A 15,274-nucleotide genomic window follows, 5' to 3' on the forward strand; every position below is an offset into this window, starting at 1 on the left:
AATTACGGTATGTGAAAATCAAGACTTGCATAAAAAATATCACAATATTAGAGACAATGGCGTCATTTTTCCTCAGAGCTTTCAGCTCTTTGATTCTTTTTATTTTCTTTAAGCATATTATAAAACCTATCTTCTCATATTTTATTTCAAAATTTTATCTCATAGATTTCTTTTTATGCACAAAAATGTGTTTTTTCATGAACAATCTAAGCAAATTTGTGCAATTTCGTATGACCCGTAGCTTAAAAAATAGCACGGTGACCCATACTTTTTATTATATTTTTGGAAAAAGCATAGAAAAATCTTTATTTTGGCAAAGTATAAAAAAATTCTATCTGAGGAAATATATACCTATGATCTACCTTAATTTTCCTGCAAACATAGATTACACAATTGGATAAAAATTTAAACATTATAATGATTAAATGTTACAACTTATTATTCATAATACATAAAATGAATAAAAAAAGCAACCTGGCTGCAGACAATAGTGGATTATGAATAAAGAGAGACCCACACACTTTATATTTTAACAACATTTTTAAAGATTTTTCAATTGAAGCCAAGAGCTACCCATTTTTGTTCCAAAACAAGTTCTATGTAGTGTAGAGCATGTTTATTTCCATCAAATAGCACGTAAGAAGGAGATGACTGGACTCAAATGTAAAAATTCAAATGCATTGTGAAAATTGAAATCAATACAATTCTTTGATCACATTTAATCTACAATCAATTAATTATGAGATAATTTTATAAAGACTCTTGACAGTTACCTGTCAAAAACATTTATCTACACCTTCTTAAAAAGCTTCTTTCATCTTATTTATGTACAAGTTCAATACTTGGATACTATGTAATCTACAATCATTTAACTTGTAATGATGATATAACTAGTAGAATCTGTTTGCTTCTTATCAAAATTAGGTCATCTGATAATACCTTATGTGTTATTGACAAAATTTTATTCTACCTCATGTACTATAGTGAATGCCTCAATAATGACTGTTTAGAAGACCACCTTAAAGGAGATTATCTATAATGTTTAAAATCATATATGACATTTACCAAGCAAATATTGTACTTAAATATATTATATGATAGAGATATCAAAATCATGATAAACGTTTTATGAAGTAAAAATGACGAGAATGATATTTATAGGTTTCATAACGAGTGAGAATTGGATATCGCTTCATATCAACTCTCTTTATTTAATTTCAATATAATAATAAACGAGCCTTTGGCGAGTTTATTATTAATATTTAAATTAAATAACGAGGGTTGATATCAAGCGATATCCAATGCTCACAAGTTGTTAAACCTATTTCTCTTATGGTCAACACTCTTGTTGTGTTTAATTAAAAATTCCACGAAAAGTTGATCTAGTCTTTTGCACATACAAGTATGACGTCATATGTCCTGTTCCGGTGTCAAACTTTAACATCGGACATTTTAAAACTTTTTGTACGCTTCAGAATGTAATAAAATTTGACAAAAAGAAGATTTTTAGGTGAAAAGTGTGAGTGTTTTGTATATTATTGAAGAAATCACATATGTCTGTTGCCATGGACAAAATGTACATCCTCTTAACCTTTGAAAGTGATAAATGACCTAACGAATAGCCAATGGAAATGTCATAATATCGTCTCATGATGCTGGATAGCCCAATCAAATTAACACAGATTTTCGTATCACATTTTCGTATAACACTCCGTGCAGTGTGATAGGAGAAATATCTCTTTATGCAAGAAATAGATAGTAGGCCGCAACCATAAGAGAATTATATTTGGAGCGTGAACAGACCTGTAAATTTTATTTAATATTTCAGTGATTAATCTACATACAAACAGATGTGTACGTATGATAGGGAAGCCAGAAAACATCAGAAGTTTATCAATAAGTTTATTCCAAGGTACAGGGAAGAAAAAAAAGGCTGCAATAGATGTAGAAACTGCAGCATCAGACAATCCAACATTACAGAATGTTTTCTTTGATCCATTGTTGTTCTGTACAGCTTTTAAGAAAAACAGATTTTATATTTACTCACGCAGGGAACCAGAAGATACAAAAAGGTACTAGAGATTAAAAAATTTTGAAATTTTTAGCAAAGGACAGGCATCCATGTCATGTGACAAACTTCAAATGTCATTGAGTTAGAACAAGTGTAAATAGAATCAACAGACAAACAAAAATCTCACAAAATGCTTGACAGTCAAATACCATGTTCTTTTATATAGATTTTCTGTTGGCAGCAACCAATGAATTAATGTGAACAAATTAAGATATAATATAACAAAAAAACAAAGGATATGGAGTATCCATCCATGACGCAAAATCAGTGCAGCAAAAAAACACACATAAAAGCAAAGGAACAGCACTTTTATTGCTGTTCTTCATCTCAGAGTCACAGTGAGGCCTTCAACACGGAACAACAAAACTCTCACCTCACTGCAAGTTTAAGATGGCCCCTACGCATAGGTGTAAATATCAAACTATGTAGAATATATTTTAGTAATTAAGGTATCAAATGAAAGGTGAAGGACTGGTGATCCTTGTAGAACACATATTGACTGATAAGTTTGAATGATACAAAAATGTATGAATTAATTCTAAAATTATATCTTTATTTTCTGATGAAACAAAACACTTGGTTTATTTGCCATTGAGATTTCGTAATATTTTACAAGAAGGTGTAAAAGAACAAGCTTTGTCACTTGAATATTTGATATTGAATAATCTTTTTATAAGAATTATATAGATCAAGCTGCCTTTACCATAAACTGTAGATTTAATAAATGTGAAACTTTTTATCCTAAACTGGTTCAAATAATTGACTTTGTTAATTTCAGTATTGATTCAGAAAGAGATGTGTTCAATGAAAAACCATCAAAAGAAGAAATTGTATCTTCTGCACAGGTATGTTGACTATCAGTGATGTTGTAATTAAGATAAAGGCTGTAATGACTAAATAATAAAGTTAAGAAAATAACAGATATTCACAGTTTTTGTCGAGCCTGTGACTTTTGTCGCAGAAAGCTCGACATAGGGATAGTGATCCGGCGGCGGCGGCGTTAGCTAACTTCTTAAAAGCTTAATATTTCAGAAGGTAGATTACCTGGATCCTTCATACTTTGTATATAGATGCCTTATGTTATGAAGTTTCCGTCTGTCATATGTCCATCGACCTTGACCTCATTTTCATGGTTAAGTGACTACTTGAAAAAAAAAGTTAAAATTTTTAGTATTCTTAATTTCTCTCTTATTATGAGTAATAGGATAACTATATTTGGTAGGTGCGTACCTTGCAAGGTCCTCATGCCCATCAGACAGTTTTCACTTGACCTCGACCTCATTTCATGGATCAGTGAACAAGGTTAAGTTTTGGTGGTCGTCCATATCTCAGATACTATAAGCAATAGGTCTACTATATTTGGTGTATGGAATGATTGTAAGGTGTACATGTCCAACTGGTAGGTGTCATCTGACCTTGACCTCATTTTCATGGTTCAGTGGTTATAGTTAAGTTTTTGTGTTTTGGTCTGTTTTTGTTATACTGTATAAAATAAATCGACTATATTTGGTGTATGAAAATATTTTACGATGTACATGTCAGTCTGGCATGTTTTATTTGACCTTGACCTCATTTTCACGGTTCATTGCTCAATGTTTAGTTTTTGTTTTTGGTCTATTTTTCTAATACTTTCAGCAATAGGTCAACTATATTTGGATTATGGAATGATTGTAAGGTGTACATGTCCAACTGGCAGGTGTCATCTGACCTTGACCTCATTTTCATGGTTCAGTGGTCAAAGTTAAGTTTTTGTGTTTTGGTCCTTTTTTCATATACTATATGCAATAGGTGAACTATATTTGGTGTATGGAAATATTTTAGGATGTACATGTCTGTCTCGCAGGTTTTATCTGACCTTGACCTGATTTTCACGGTTCATTGCTCAGTGTTAAAATTTGGTGTTTTGGTCTATTTTTGTTCAACTATAAGCAATAGGTGATAACTTTATAATTTTCAAACTGACATAATTATGTTTTATGTGTTAAGTGTATTAATGACATTAAATAAAAGTAAAGAGATATGGCGTGATTGACAATGAAACAACTATCCACCAGAGACAAAAAGAAGGATGAAAACAAATATATAGCCTTCAACAATGAGCAAAACCCATACAGTTTAAATAGTATTTATAATTCACTTTTTCAACATTTTACAGAAAATCAGAAAATATGTTGATTTAACAAATAGTTAATTTCATGCTTTGTAGTCTTAACTTATTGCCAAACATATTTTAACATGCCTTACAGTTGTTAGAGCATTACCTGTAACAAAAAAAATAATCAAGGTTAGATGCATAAGAAATGAATAACTTGTGGCAAAAAGACAAAGCTGAGTTTTTAAGGGTAAAAAATCCATTTTATCAGAGAAAAAAATTAAACAAATTAATTGTAAGGTGTTAGATTTAGTGCAAAGTCTCTTTCATAATCTGATGCAGTGTTTAGCAATCACCAATCAATCAATCAATCTTTCATAATCATTTTCTTTTTTTAAATAAACTTGTAGGATGCTTCATACACAAGAGTAGCTGAATCTTGTATTATGTATACAACTATGGGTGATATTCATCTCAAATTATTTGCAAAAGAGTGAGTACAAGTATATACTTAGAAATTGTAACCTTTCACATTTTTTCTTGTGTGAAAGATTTCTTGTCTTACTAATATTTCACTTACCAGATTTTCTTACTTTGCATTATCACTGGTCTTAGATTCGTAGCAGAAACCTTTACAAAATAGTTAAAACTGTCTTCCAACCTTTTTTTTTACTTTAAGGTTAGCATTATTTTACAAATCATATTGAAAATATCTATGCTTTTTCTTTCACTTACTTCAATTTAATGTTTTACTTGTTATATACTTTAGAGTTTCCCTATTATTTCTTGACTGCATTTGTTGTTGATATATAATGAAAAACATAGTTATATGTCTTTTCTTTTTCTGTTGTAGATGTCCAAAGACTGTAGAGAATTTCTGTGTACATTCTAGGGATGGATACTATAATGGACATATATTTCATAGGGTCATCAAAAACTTTATGATTCAGACAGGGGATCCACAAGGTATTATTTTCAAATATTTTACAGAATATTATTTTCAAATATTGCTCGTGTTTCTTTTATACATGAATAGTGTAGAGAACTTGTATAGCTTTTGATCCCTTATAAGAATATAATTTAAATTTTCATAAATTTTATCAAAATATAAACTTTGGCTAATAAAAGACAATTTGCTAAACAGTCCAAAAAAAGTCTTGCCTGATAAAATACTTCTTATTAAATGTACATTCTCTTAAGACTGTAGCAGCAGTAACAACAGAAAACATGATATTTTTACAGGAAATGGTACTGGTGGAGAATCTATCTGGGGTGGAGAATTTGAAGATGAGTTCCATCCCTCATTAAGACATGACAGACCATATACACTCAGTATGGCTAATGCTGGACCAAATACCAATGGATCTCAGTTCTTCATAACTCTTGTGCCTACAGTGAGTTTATTGAATCTTTAAAGTATTTTTATACGACCGCAAAAAAATTTTGCGGTCGTATATTGGTATGACGGCGTTATCCGGCGTCGTCGTAGTCCGAAGACACATTGGTTTTCGCACAATAACTTTAGTTGAAGTGAATGGATCTCTATGAAATTTTACCATAAGGTTCAATACCACAAAGGGAAGGTTGGGATTGATTTTGGGGGTTATGGTTAAGGAATTAGGGGCCAAAAAGGGTCCAAAAATATGCATTTTTGTAACTTCCAGACAATAACTTGTGTGTTAGTGTATGGATCTCTCTGACATTGTACCACAAGGTTCCATATCACAAAGGGAATGCTGTGATTGATTTTGGGGGTAATTGCCTCAAAATTTTAGGAATTAGGGGCCAAAAAAGGGGCAAAAAACAAGCATTTTTACAGTTTCCAGACAATAACTTGTGTTCAAATGTATAAATCTCTCTGAAATTGTACTTCAAGGTACCATCCACAGCCTTTTTCTTGTTTCAAGACAATAACTTGTGTGTAAGTGTATGGATCTTTATGAAATTGTACTACAAGGTTCCATATCACAAAGGGAAAGCCTGGTTTGAGTTTGGGGGTAATTGCCCTAAACGTTTAGGAATTTGGGGCCAAAAAAGGGCCAAAAAAAAAGCATTTTTACAGTTTCCAGACAATAACTTGTGTTCAAATGTATAAATCTCTCTGAAATTGTACTTCAAGGTACCATCCACAAAGGGAAGGCTGGGATTGAGTTTGGGGTGATGAATCATAAGGGGGTTAAAAAAATTTGGGGGGGGGGGATTTTTTTTTCCTTTTTTTCCTTTTTTTTTTCTTTTAAATTTTCCATTTTAAGTTAGTTATTTTTATACGACCGCAAAAATTAAAAATTTTTTGGTCGTATATTGGTATCACGTTGTCGTCGTCGTCGTTGTCAGCGTCGTCCGAAGACAGATGGTTTCCTGATAATAACTGTAGTATAAGTAAATAGAAATCAATAAAATTTTAACACAAGGTTTATAACCACTAAAGGAAGGTTGGGATCGAATTTGGGGCTAATGGTCCCAACTGTTTAGGAATTAGGGGCCAAAAAAGGGGCCCAAATAAGCATTTTTGTAGTTTCCAGACAATAACTTGTGTTGAAGTGTATGAATCTCTCTGAAATTATACCACAAACTTCCATACAACAAAGGGAAGGTTAGGATTGGCTTTGGGGGTCATGGCTCAAACCATTTAGTAATTAGGGGCAAAAAAAGGGGAAAAAAAGGATTTTTCTGGTTAAAGGACAATTGAGACAATTTAAAAGCAGTGTAAGGGAGGTAATCCAATTCAAATTAAAGAACACTGTTTGATTACCTCCCTTACACTGCTTGTAAATTATGTATTAAGAAATGATGATTGTCTTGAGGTGATTAGCTGTCAATTTATTTTTAGCAGTTACTATTAATTAATATTAATTTTAGCCACGACTATGTAAGTCATTTCATATTTTAAAACTTTTATGATGTATTTAAATGGTTAATTTTGGTTGCAAACTGCATTAGAAATTTGAATTGAGATACTGACCATATCTTGAGGGAAAGAATTTTTTTGGGGAATAAGGGAAAGGGGGGAGGTGAAAAAAATTGGAAGGGGGGACAATTTTTCTCATTTCAGATTTCAGAAATTAAAAGAAAATTTCTTCAAATATTTTTTTAGGGGGGTTAATATTCAACAGCATAGTGTATTGCACAAAAGCAAAAAACCGGGGTAAAATAATTTTTTTTTGGTAGGGAAGGGGGGGGGGGGGGGACAATTCACAACAGCATAGTGTATTGCACAAAAAGCAATAAATGAATATAAATTCAAATCATATAACCAATTTGAAGTTCTTTGACTACAGTTATTCTGTGTCAGAAACCTATTATGTGTCAAAAATTTAGTTACAATCCAAATTCAGACCTGTATCAAGCGTGAATATTGTGTCCATTTTGGCCCAACTTTTCAGGGTTGGACATCTGCGGTCGTATCCAGCTGCGCTCAGCGAAGCAATTTATTTATTTATATATTAAAGCAAATAATAATGATATGGTTTGATTTCATCAAAAATTGAAATATTGGGGTTCTTTGATATGCTGAATTTAACCGTGTATTTAAATTCTTATTTTTTGGTCCCGTTTTCAAATTGGTCTACATTAAGGTCCAAAGGGTCCAAAATCAAACTTAGTTTGATTTTAACAAAAATTGAATTCTTGGGGTTCTTTGATATGCTGAATCTAACCGTGTATGTATTTAGATTTTGGATATTGGACCATAATAGGTAAATTAAAATTTTTTTAGTTCTTAGACCACATTCATTCTGTGTCAGAAACCTATGCTGTGTCAAATATTTAATCACAATCCAAATTCAGAGCTGTATCAAGCTTAAATTTTGTGTCCATACTTGCCCTAACTGTTCAGGGTTCAACCTCTGCGGTCGTATCAAGCTGCGTCAGCATTTTATTAGTTTCTAAATACAGTTTTATTTAGCCATCTTTCCTGATAAATTTAAACAGGGTTTTTCATGGAAGTTTTCATTTTTGACAGCATTTTTAGAAAAAAGCTGAATTTTTAGGTAGTTGATACATGTATTTTACATTTATTTATCTTTTTTCACAAATAATTATCAACTTAAAAGTCATCTTTTATTTTTGCTAAATGAGTTAATGACAGTCAAATACCATTACATGATTATGTCAAATATATTTGTGTTTCAATTTTCAATATATAAGTCCACATAAAATGACTATTATCTTATTTCATACTGACAGGAAATTCCCTATGCTGCCAACACTGTCTGTATGATGGAAAGGCTATTATCTTGAGGAGGTTGTCTTTCTTTATTAAAATATTTTATCAATTCACTTTAGGTTGAATTGTTTGCAGTATTTTGCTGGATCAGTTCATGTTCCTTACCTTTCAATATGGTTTATTACTATTTTACTTCTTGAAGGAGTTTCAAGTAATTATTTGGTCTGTTGTTTATGTATTTTACATGAACTTGCAATGCAAATTTGAGGTGATTCAGTATTACAAGAAATCTAAACAAAGGGGTTGTTGAATTTTAATTTCTTTTTGTTACATCCTATATCGAACACTACACCAGAGGTATTTACTTTGGATAGTTAAAAAAAGAGGGGGAGAGAGATAAGTGGAAATAAATATTAAAACTATAAACCCAAGAAAAATAGGCAACATCATGGCAAAAAAAAATATACATTGACAAACAAGTCCACAATAACACTACAATGAGCAACACAAACCTCACTAAAACAGAGTGCTGAAAATTGGTAAAAACCCAAGAAAAACAATTAAACAGTAAAAAATGGAGTTTACGGGCCTTGGAAATGAAAACTATGGAAAATTGCATTATTAGCACTCTCATGTCTACATTTCTTGTCAGATTTTTTTTAAGAGTTTGAAAAAACTGAATGCTAGAATACAAAGGACATAGGGTATCCATCCATGACACAAAATCAGTACATGCACAGCAAAAAACACACAAAAAGTAAAGGAGTAACCTTTTAATGCTGTTCTTTTTCATGATTGTCATTGTACTGCAATACTATATTTTCAATTATATTTTGGTTGAAATTTTATTGTTTCTTTGTATTCAATACTGAACAAAAAGCTGTTAAACAACCTGGTCATTCGATTCTATGGACTATTGTTTTATTGTCTTGCCTGCGACGAAAGTGGCGGAAAGCGAGACATAGGGATTGCTTTTCCGGCGATGACGTAAACAATTGTTAAGTTTTCTGCTTAAGTTAGTTTGATAGGAACTACTTGTGATAGATCATTGATATTTAATATAAAGTTGCATTACTATCAGTACATATCAGTTTGATGACTATTTCGAGGCCCTGCCCCCTAGATTATGGTCCAGCGACTTTGAATTAATTAGCAATTTTCAATGTTAAGTTTTCTGCTTAAGTTAGTTTGATAGAAACTACTTGTGATAGATCATTGATATTTAACAAAAAGTTGTATTTCTATCAGTACATATCAGTTTGATGACTATTTCGATGCCCTTCCCCCTAGATAATGGTCTAGCAACTGAATTAATAAACCATGTTGCTGTCCATCAGATTGTCTTTTTCTGATCTTTTTGCCGACAGACGAGACATATCTCTGTGTCAACAGTTTATTAAATGAATAACTGCAAATTCAGAAAATGAGGTATTCTCCACGGCAGATCTATATTTTCATATTAGAAACTATCAACTGTCTATCAAAAATAGAATTTTAGAGCCTTTTGTTCCTTATAGAAAGAAAGAGTGACATGATTTTATGAACATTTGAATGTTTAACGTTAATGTTTTGATTTGTTTTTGTTTTCAGCCTTGGTTAGACAATAAACACACAGTTTTGGGAAGAGTGACAAGAGGCATGGATGTGGTGCAAAACCTGGGAAATGTGAAAACAAATAGTAAAACAGACAAACCATTAGACGATATCAGAATAATAAATATAGCTATTAAATGATGCTTCTGTCAATAAAATATATATTTGTAATGCTAAACTCATTTCTTACCATAAAAAGTATAGTTTTTAGTTCTCTCCTTTATATCTTAACACTTTAAATTTGTTTGCACATTTAGCTATCATTGTCCAAGTGTCAGTATGAGCTTTTCTCATCACTGTGTGTAAATCTTCATTAACTTTTTTTTGCTTGAAAATATGGGACCAAAACTATTTGCAATCATCCCTATGGTGTTTAGTTTAAAAATTGCATCTACTCACTATTGTTTAAAGGCAAAATGAGACATCCTTGATGGCTTTCTATGTAAATAGTTAACAGATTTTTATTGTCTAACAGTATGTATAAAGCAGCCATGGTTTTCTGGTATTGTGATCACCTCGAGTACTGGAGGTTGTGGGTTCAAACCCTGGCTGGGTCTAACCAAAGACTGTAAAATTTGTATTTGCTGCTTCTTCGCTTTGCATGCAATATTAAGGAGTAAGAGCAAAGATTAGTGGACTTGAAGTCTTACGTTTTCTTATGTGTTGTCAAACTTCATTGCAGATATTGAGCTGATATTTGGTACATAATTCTATAATTAGAAGTTACAGAACTTTTGATTTTAATAATAGCAATTGGATGATTTAACAAACACAACAGTTTTCTGTTCAATTTTCAGCTATACCTCTGACTATTGTGCTGATGTGTTGTATCTTAATTGTAGCATGAGCTATGACAGAATTCATTTGAACTAGGTTCCAGTTCCTTTTGAATTCATATGGCCATTGAACTTTTACAGTTAAATTAAATTATGGTTTTTCTGTTGCCTTATAATTATTTTAAGCAGATAGTTATCCGATTTTGTTTATATTTTATAATGAACCGTAAGAGATCCTATATGTAACAATATTTTTTTTAAATTCTTTAAGGTTAAAAAAAATCTTTTCAATTGTCTGTGAATCACATCAACCTTACAGCACCACCTGATCAAAGTGTTGCAGGGTTTTCAGAAATATAACAGTAAACGACTATTGTTTTACATTTCAAAACTTTACTGAATAAAATGTATACAAATGAAAGAAGGGTGGCCACCCTTTTGCTGGAATAATTACATATGGAATATAGCTGCTGACTACCAAATTATTTGTCTATTTGTCTTTTTATTTTTGGCCATGACCTTGTCAGTTTGTTTTCGATCTATGAGTTTGACTGTCCCTCTGGTATCTTTCGTCCCTCTTTTACATGAATGTAAAACACTTAGAAGTGAGATCAGACCTAAAACCAATGACAATGGAATATTATGTACTAAGGAAAAAGGTTTACTTTCTTTTGGTAGATAGCAGATTTTTCCATTGTTCCACAATCACAATAATAAATGCATATTAAATATTCTGAATATTAAAAATTCTGAATTTTTAATAGAAACAACTGAGAAAAACAAAAACTTCGAAATTTTATACCAATTGAATAGATGGAAAGAGGTATTATATTTGGGTGTATTTGTAACCGTTTATCTTTTCCTACAGTGAAGCTTTTCCTTTTGGAAGAAATAAAGTAGTTTGAATAATCATTGAAGGGATTTTCCTAGTGTGTCATTTCTTTTGCAAGTGAATAGAAATACTTTAGGGCATTTTATGTACAAGAAATTTTATCCACTGACATTAAACTTTGCTTATTGATTCAACTGTTACATTCTGTTTTTACTCCTATCCATTATCCAAGATGACCTTTCCCCTGTTAAACAAGAACAAAAAAAATTAACCAAACTCGGCCACAATCATCAATGGAGTATGTAGTTTAAAAAAATATGTCTGATGACCCTGTCTGCAAACCAACATGGCCACCATGGCTAAAAGTAGAACATAGGAGAAAAATGCAGTTTTTTGTCTATTATCTTGAAAACCACTATAGAGAGAGAAAATTAGATAGAGGCAGAAAAGAATGTTGAGATCTACCTATTGTATATTTAAATCAAAACTGTCAGACGACTTCTTATAGGAGTTATTACCCTTAAATGACGATTTTTTTCCCCCATTTTTTGTGCATTTTTGCCTTATATCTTAAAAATTATAAAAGATAGAGAGAAAACTTTAAAAAGCAATAATGATCAGCAAGACAAGATCTACAATTAAAAATACATTGCTGAAATTGTCAGACGACCCTTATTGGATTTTTGCCCTTTAATGACGATTTTTATTAATTTTTGGGGTTTTCACCTTATATCTTAAATTATTTTAGATAAGCAGAAACTTAATTAAGCGATGTTAGCTATTTGTATAAAGCTTTATATTTCAGAAGGTAGAAGACCCGGATTCTTCAGATCTTGTATGTAGATACCTTATGTTACAAAGTTTCCGTCTGTCATATGTCCATGTCCTTGACCTCATTTCCATGGTTCAGCAACTTCTTGAAAAAAGATTTGAGTTTTTTTGTCATGTGAATTTCTCACTTATCAGTAATAGGATAATTATATTTGGTATATGGGTTCCTAGCAACTTCTACATGACCGTCAGACAGGGTTCACTTGACCTCGACCTTATTTCATTTATCAGTGATCAAGGTTAAAGTTACGTGATGAGGTCCATTTCTCAAATACTATAAGCAGAAGGTCAACTATATGTGGTACATGGAATGACTGTAATGGGTACATGTCAGTCTGGCAGATTTCATCTGACCTTGACCTCATTTTCATGGTTCATTGGTTAATGTTAGGTTAATGTTAAGTTTTTGTGTTTTGGTCTGTTTTTCAATTACCATAAGCAAAAGGTCAACTATATTTGGTGAATAAAATAATTGTAAGGTGTATATGTCTGTCTGACAGGATTTATCTGACCTTGACCTCATTGTCATAGATCACTTAAAATTTTAAGTTTCTGTGATACTTTTAGTAAAACCTTTATCTTTAAGACTTTCAACATAAAATCAATGGTCAGTAAAGCAGGCAAGACATTTCAGCATGTGCACTCTTTTCAAGATTAGATTGAATTGTTGAAAGTGATATTAAAAGATTGAAGAAATGATAGAACTTTTTTTCAGCGTAGAAGTATTCATAAAAACTTGTGGGAATCAGCCAAAGTCTACTGCAATACCATAAGCCTATAGCTTTAGACCTAAAAGAAAAAAGGATGGAACACTGATAAGAATTAGAACAGCTCCATGCATGGCAGAAATGAAAACCTATAAGTTACATCTATAAAATAATGCTGATACTGGCTAAAAAATCATGATGATCACCAAGGTTTTACATAGTATTAACTTTAGAAAAGTCTGATATTGAATTCATAGTCAGGCTGTTGTGCACTGTTTGTCCATACCAATACTTGTTTTTGTGTCATTGGGTTTCTGACTCATTGTCTCATTATATGAGAAAATTTGAAGCAAAAATATTATTGAAAAGCATCAGTTTACTCACTTCCACAGCTCCAGATTTAATTTTTTGTAGTTGCGAGTCAGATTGCTGATTATAATATCTTATTAGACTATTTTTAAAAACACTATTATTTAAGTAGGCTAAATAAAATATTTAAAGTACTTAAACTTGATACAAAAGATTAATTGACAGATAATAGTGTTTTTAAAATTGTATAATTATTATAGGAGACTTACTTAAGGGTAGAAAACCAGCATTTTGAGTTTTCTTGCGGTAATTCTTGATCTGCAGTAAGCGCACTATTTCATATTCTATCTCTATTTAATTTAAGTAAGTCTCATATAATAATTATACATTAAACATAATGAGAAATTCAAAATTAAACTCCTGTTACATTCAAGTCTACTTAGCCATATATTTGATGACTGTCTTTTGACCCCAAGAATAGATTTCAACATCTTGTGTTGTAATTTATCAATAGGTAGATTGTCAAAATTTTTAAATTTATGTTATAATCTGATAATCATATTTCACTACCATATATGTCAAAATAGGTTTAATTAGACTATCAAAAGTTTAAGACAGGTTTTCAATGGTACCTCTTGGAAGTTATTTAAAATTTACTTTTAACAGAGAAAAAGGCTATTAGAACTTTATTATAGAGATCATCTGGCGCATGTTTAAGATTACCATTGAAATAAAATACAATGCCTAAATATTTGTATCTTTCCACAATTTAAGTTTGTTAAGACAATGTTGGAAACCTTCTTTATTTTCTGATAAAAGTAAATATTAGATGATTGATTTTATGATTTCCCAGAACTTATGGATAGGATTTGTCTTTGTCATCAAAACATTTACCTAAATCTTTAAATAATGTAGGGCTAAGACGGTAACCTTATTTGACACCTTTATCATTTTTAATTGGATTGGTTATAAAAAAAAAAAAAATTTTATACAGAAAAATGTGTTAACTAGAATACATATTTTTTTTAACATTAAAGATATTCCCTGTTATTCCAATTTCTCTTAATTTGAAATACATAGATTCTCTCCAAACTGAATCAAATGCCTTACAAAAGTCAACAAAACATACAAATTAAGGTTGTTTGAGCTTGTGTAAGTATTTATTTAACAGTGTTTTCAAAATAAATATTTGATCTGTAGTTCTGTAATCCTGCCTAAAATCACCGGCTTGGTTATCTTCAATTAAATTTTTCTACAAGGTAATTTATAGATATTCTACACTGCAATATTTTCGTAAATAGCTTTCCTAAGCAACTTCCAATACTTATTGCACGGTAGTTATTACAATCATAGATGGAATGGCCTTTATGTAAAGTAGAGATAGTTGAAATATTCCAAATATCTGGAAATATACCAGGTTCTAAAATTTCATTAAAGAGTTTAACTATATATTTAGTGGCAATATTAAGCTGTTTGCACCATATTTCAAAAATTCATTGAGAATAAGGTCAAGACCTCCACTTTTATTATTTTTCAATGATTTTAAAGCTTTTCTGACTTCTTTACATGTAATGGGTGAATTCAAAATTTCAATGTATGTATCCGTTTTAAATTCAAATGTAGAGTCAGATGTATTTTAATTTTCCTTTAATAAATTTTTTAAATGATTTTCCAATTGGTCTTTTTTTTTGGATTTTGTTGTGGTATTATGTTCTATTTATTTTTTTGCCCATTATTTTCTTTTCAGTGTATGCTGGGTCTATAAAACTAATGTATTATGTCCCAGGTATATGTCAAGCTTAAATCCATAAACCGGAAATATCGTCATTGTTATTCCGTTCTGAAACTCAATACTATAAATTTGTCAGAAAGAAGCTTCGTTTAAGTTTTGCGATCTC

The 15,274-nt window shown here is 31.0% G+C and overlaps 1 protein-coding gene across 3 annotated transcripts in view; it reads left to right on the forward strand.

Moving 5' to 3' along the window:
- Nucleotides 1–10,092, forward strand: part of LOC127728674 (peptidylprolyl isomerase domain and WD repeat-containing protein 1-like) — a 43,863-nt gene extending 33,771 nt beyond the window's left edge. For all 3 annotated transcript variants that reach the window (XM_052236285.1, XM_052236292.1, XM_052236300.1), the window contains 6 exons: nt 1,829–2,072; nt 2,850–2,916; nt 4,574–4,656; nt 5,017–5,129; nt 5,406–5,557; nt 9,919–10,092. In XM_052236285.1, coding sequence (XP_052092245.1) covers nt 1,829–2,072; nt 2,850–2,916; nt 4,574–4,656; nt 5,017–5,129; nt 5,406–5,557; nt 9,919–10,062 — 803 coding nt within the window. In that variant the 3' untranslated portion in view covers nt 10,063–10,092. The remainder of the gene's footprint in view (nt 1–1,828; nt 2,073–2,849; nt 2,917–4,573; nt 4,657–5,016; nt 5,130–5,405; nt 5,558–9,918) is intronic.
- Nucleotides 10,093–15,274: the final 5,182 nt, after the last annotated feature.

The sequence above is a fragment of the Mytilus californianus genome, unplaced genomic scaffold (genome assembly GCF_021869535.1).
Source record: "Mytilus californianus isolate M0D057914Y unplaced genomic scaffold, xbMytCali1.0.p SCAF_1, whole genome shotgun sequence".
NCBI lineage: Eukaryota > Metazoa > Mollusca > Bivalvia > Mytilida > Mytilidae > Mytilus > Mytilus californianus.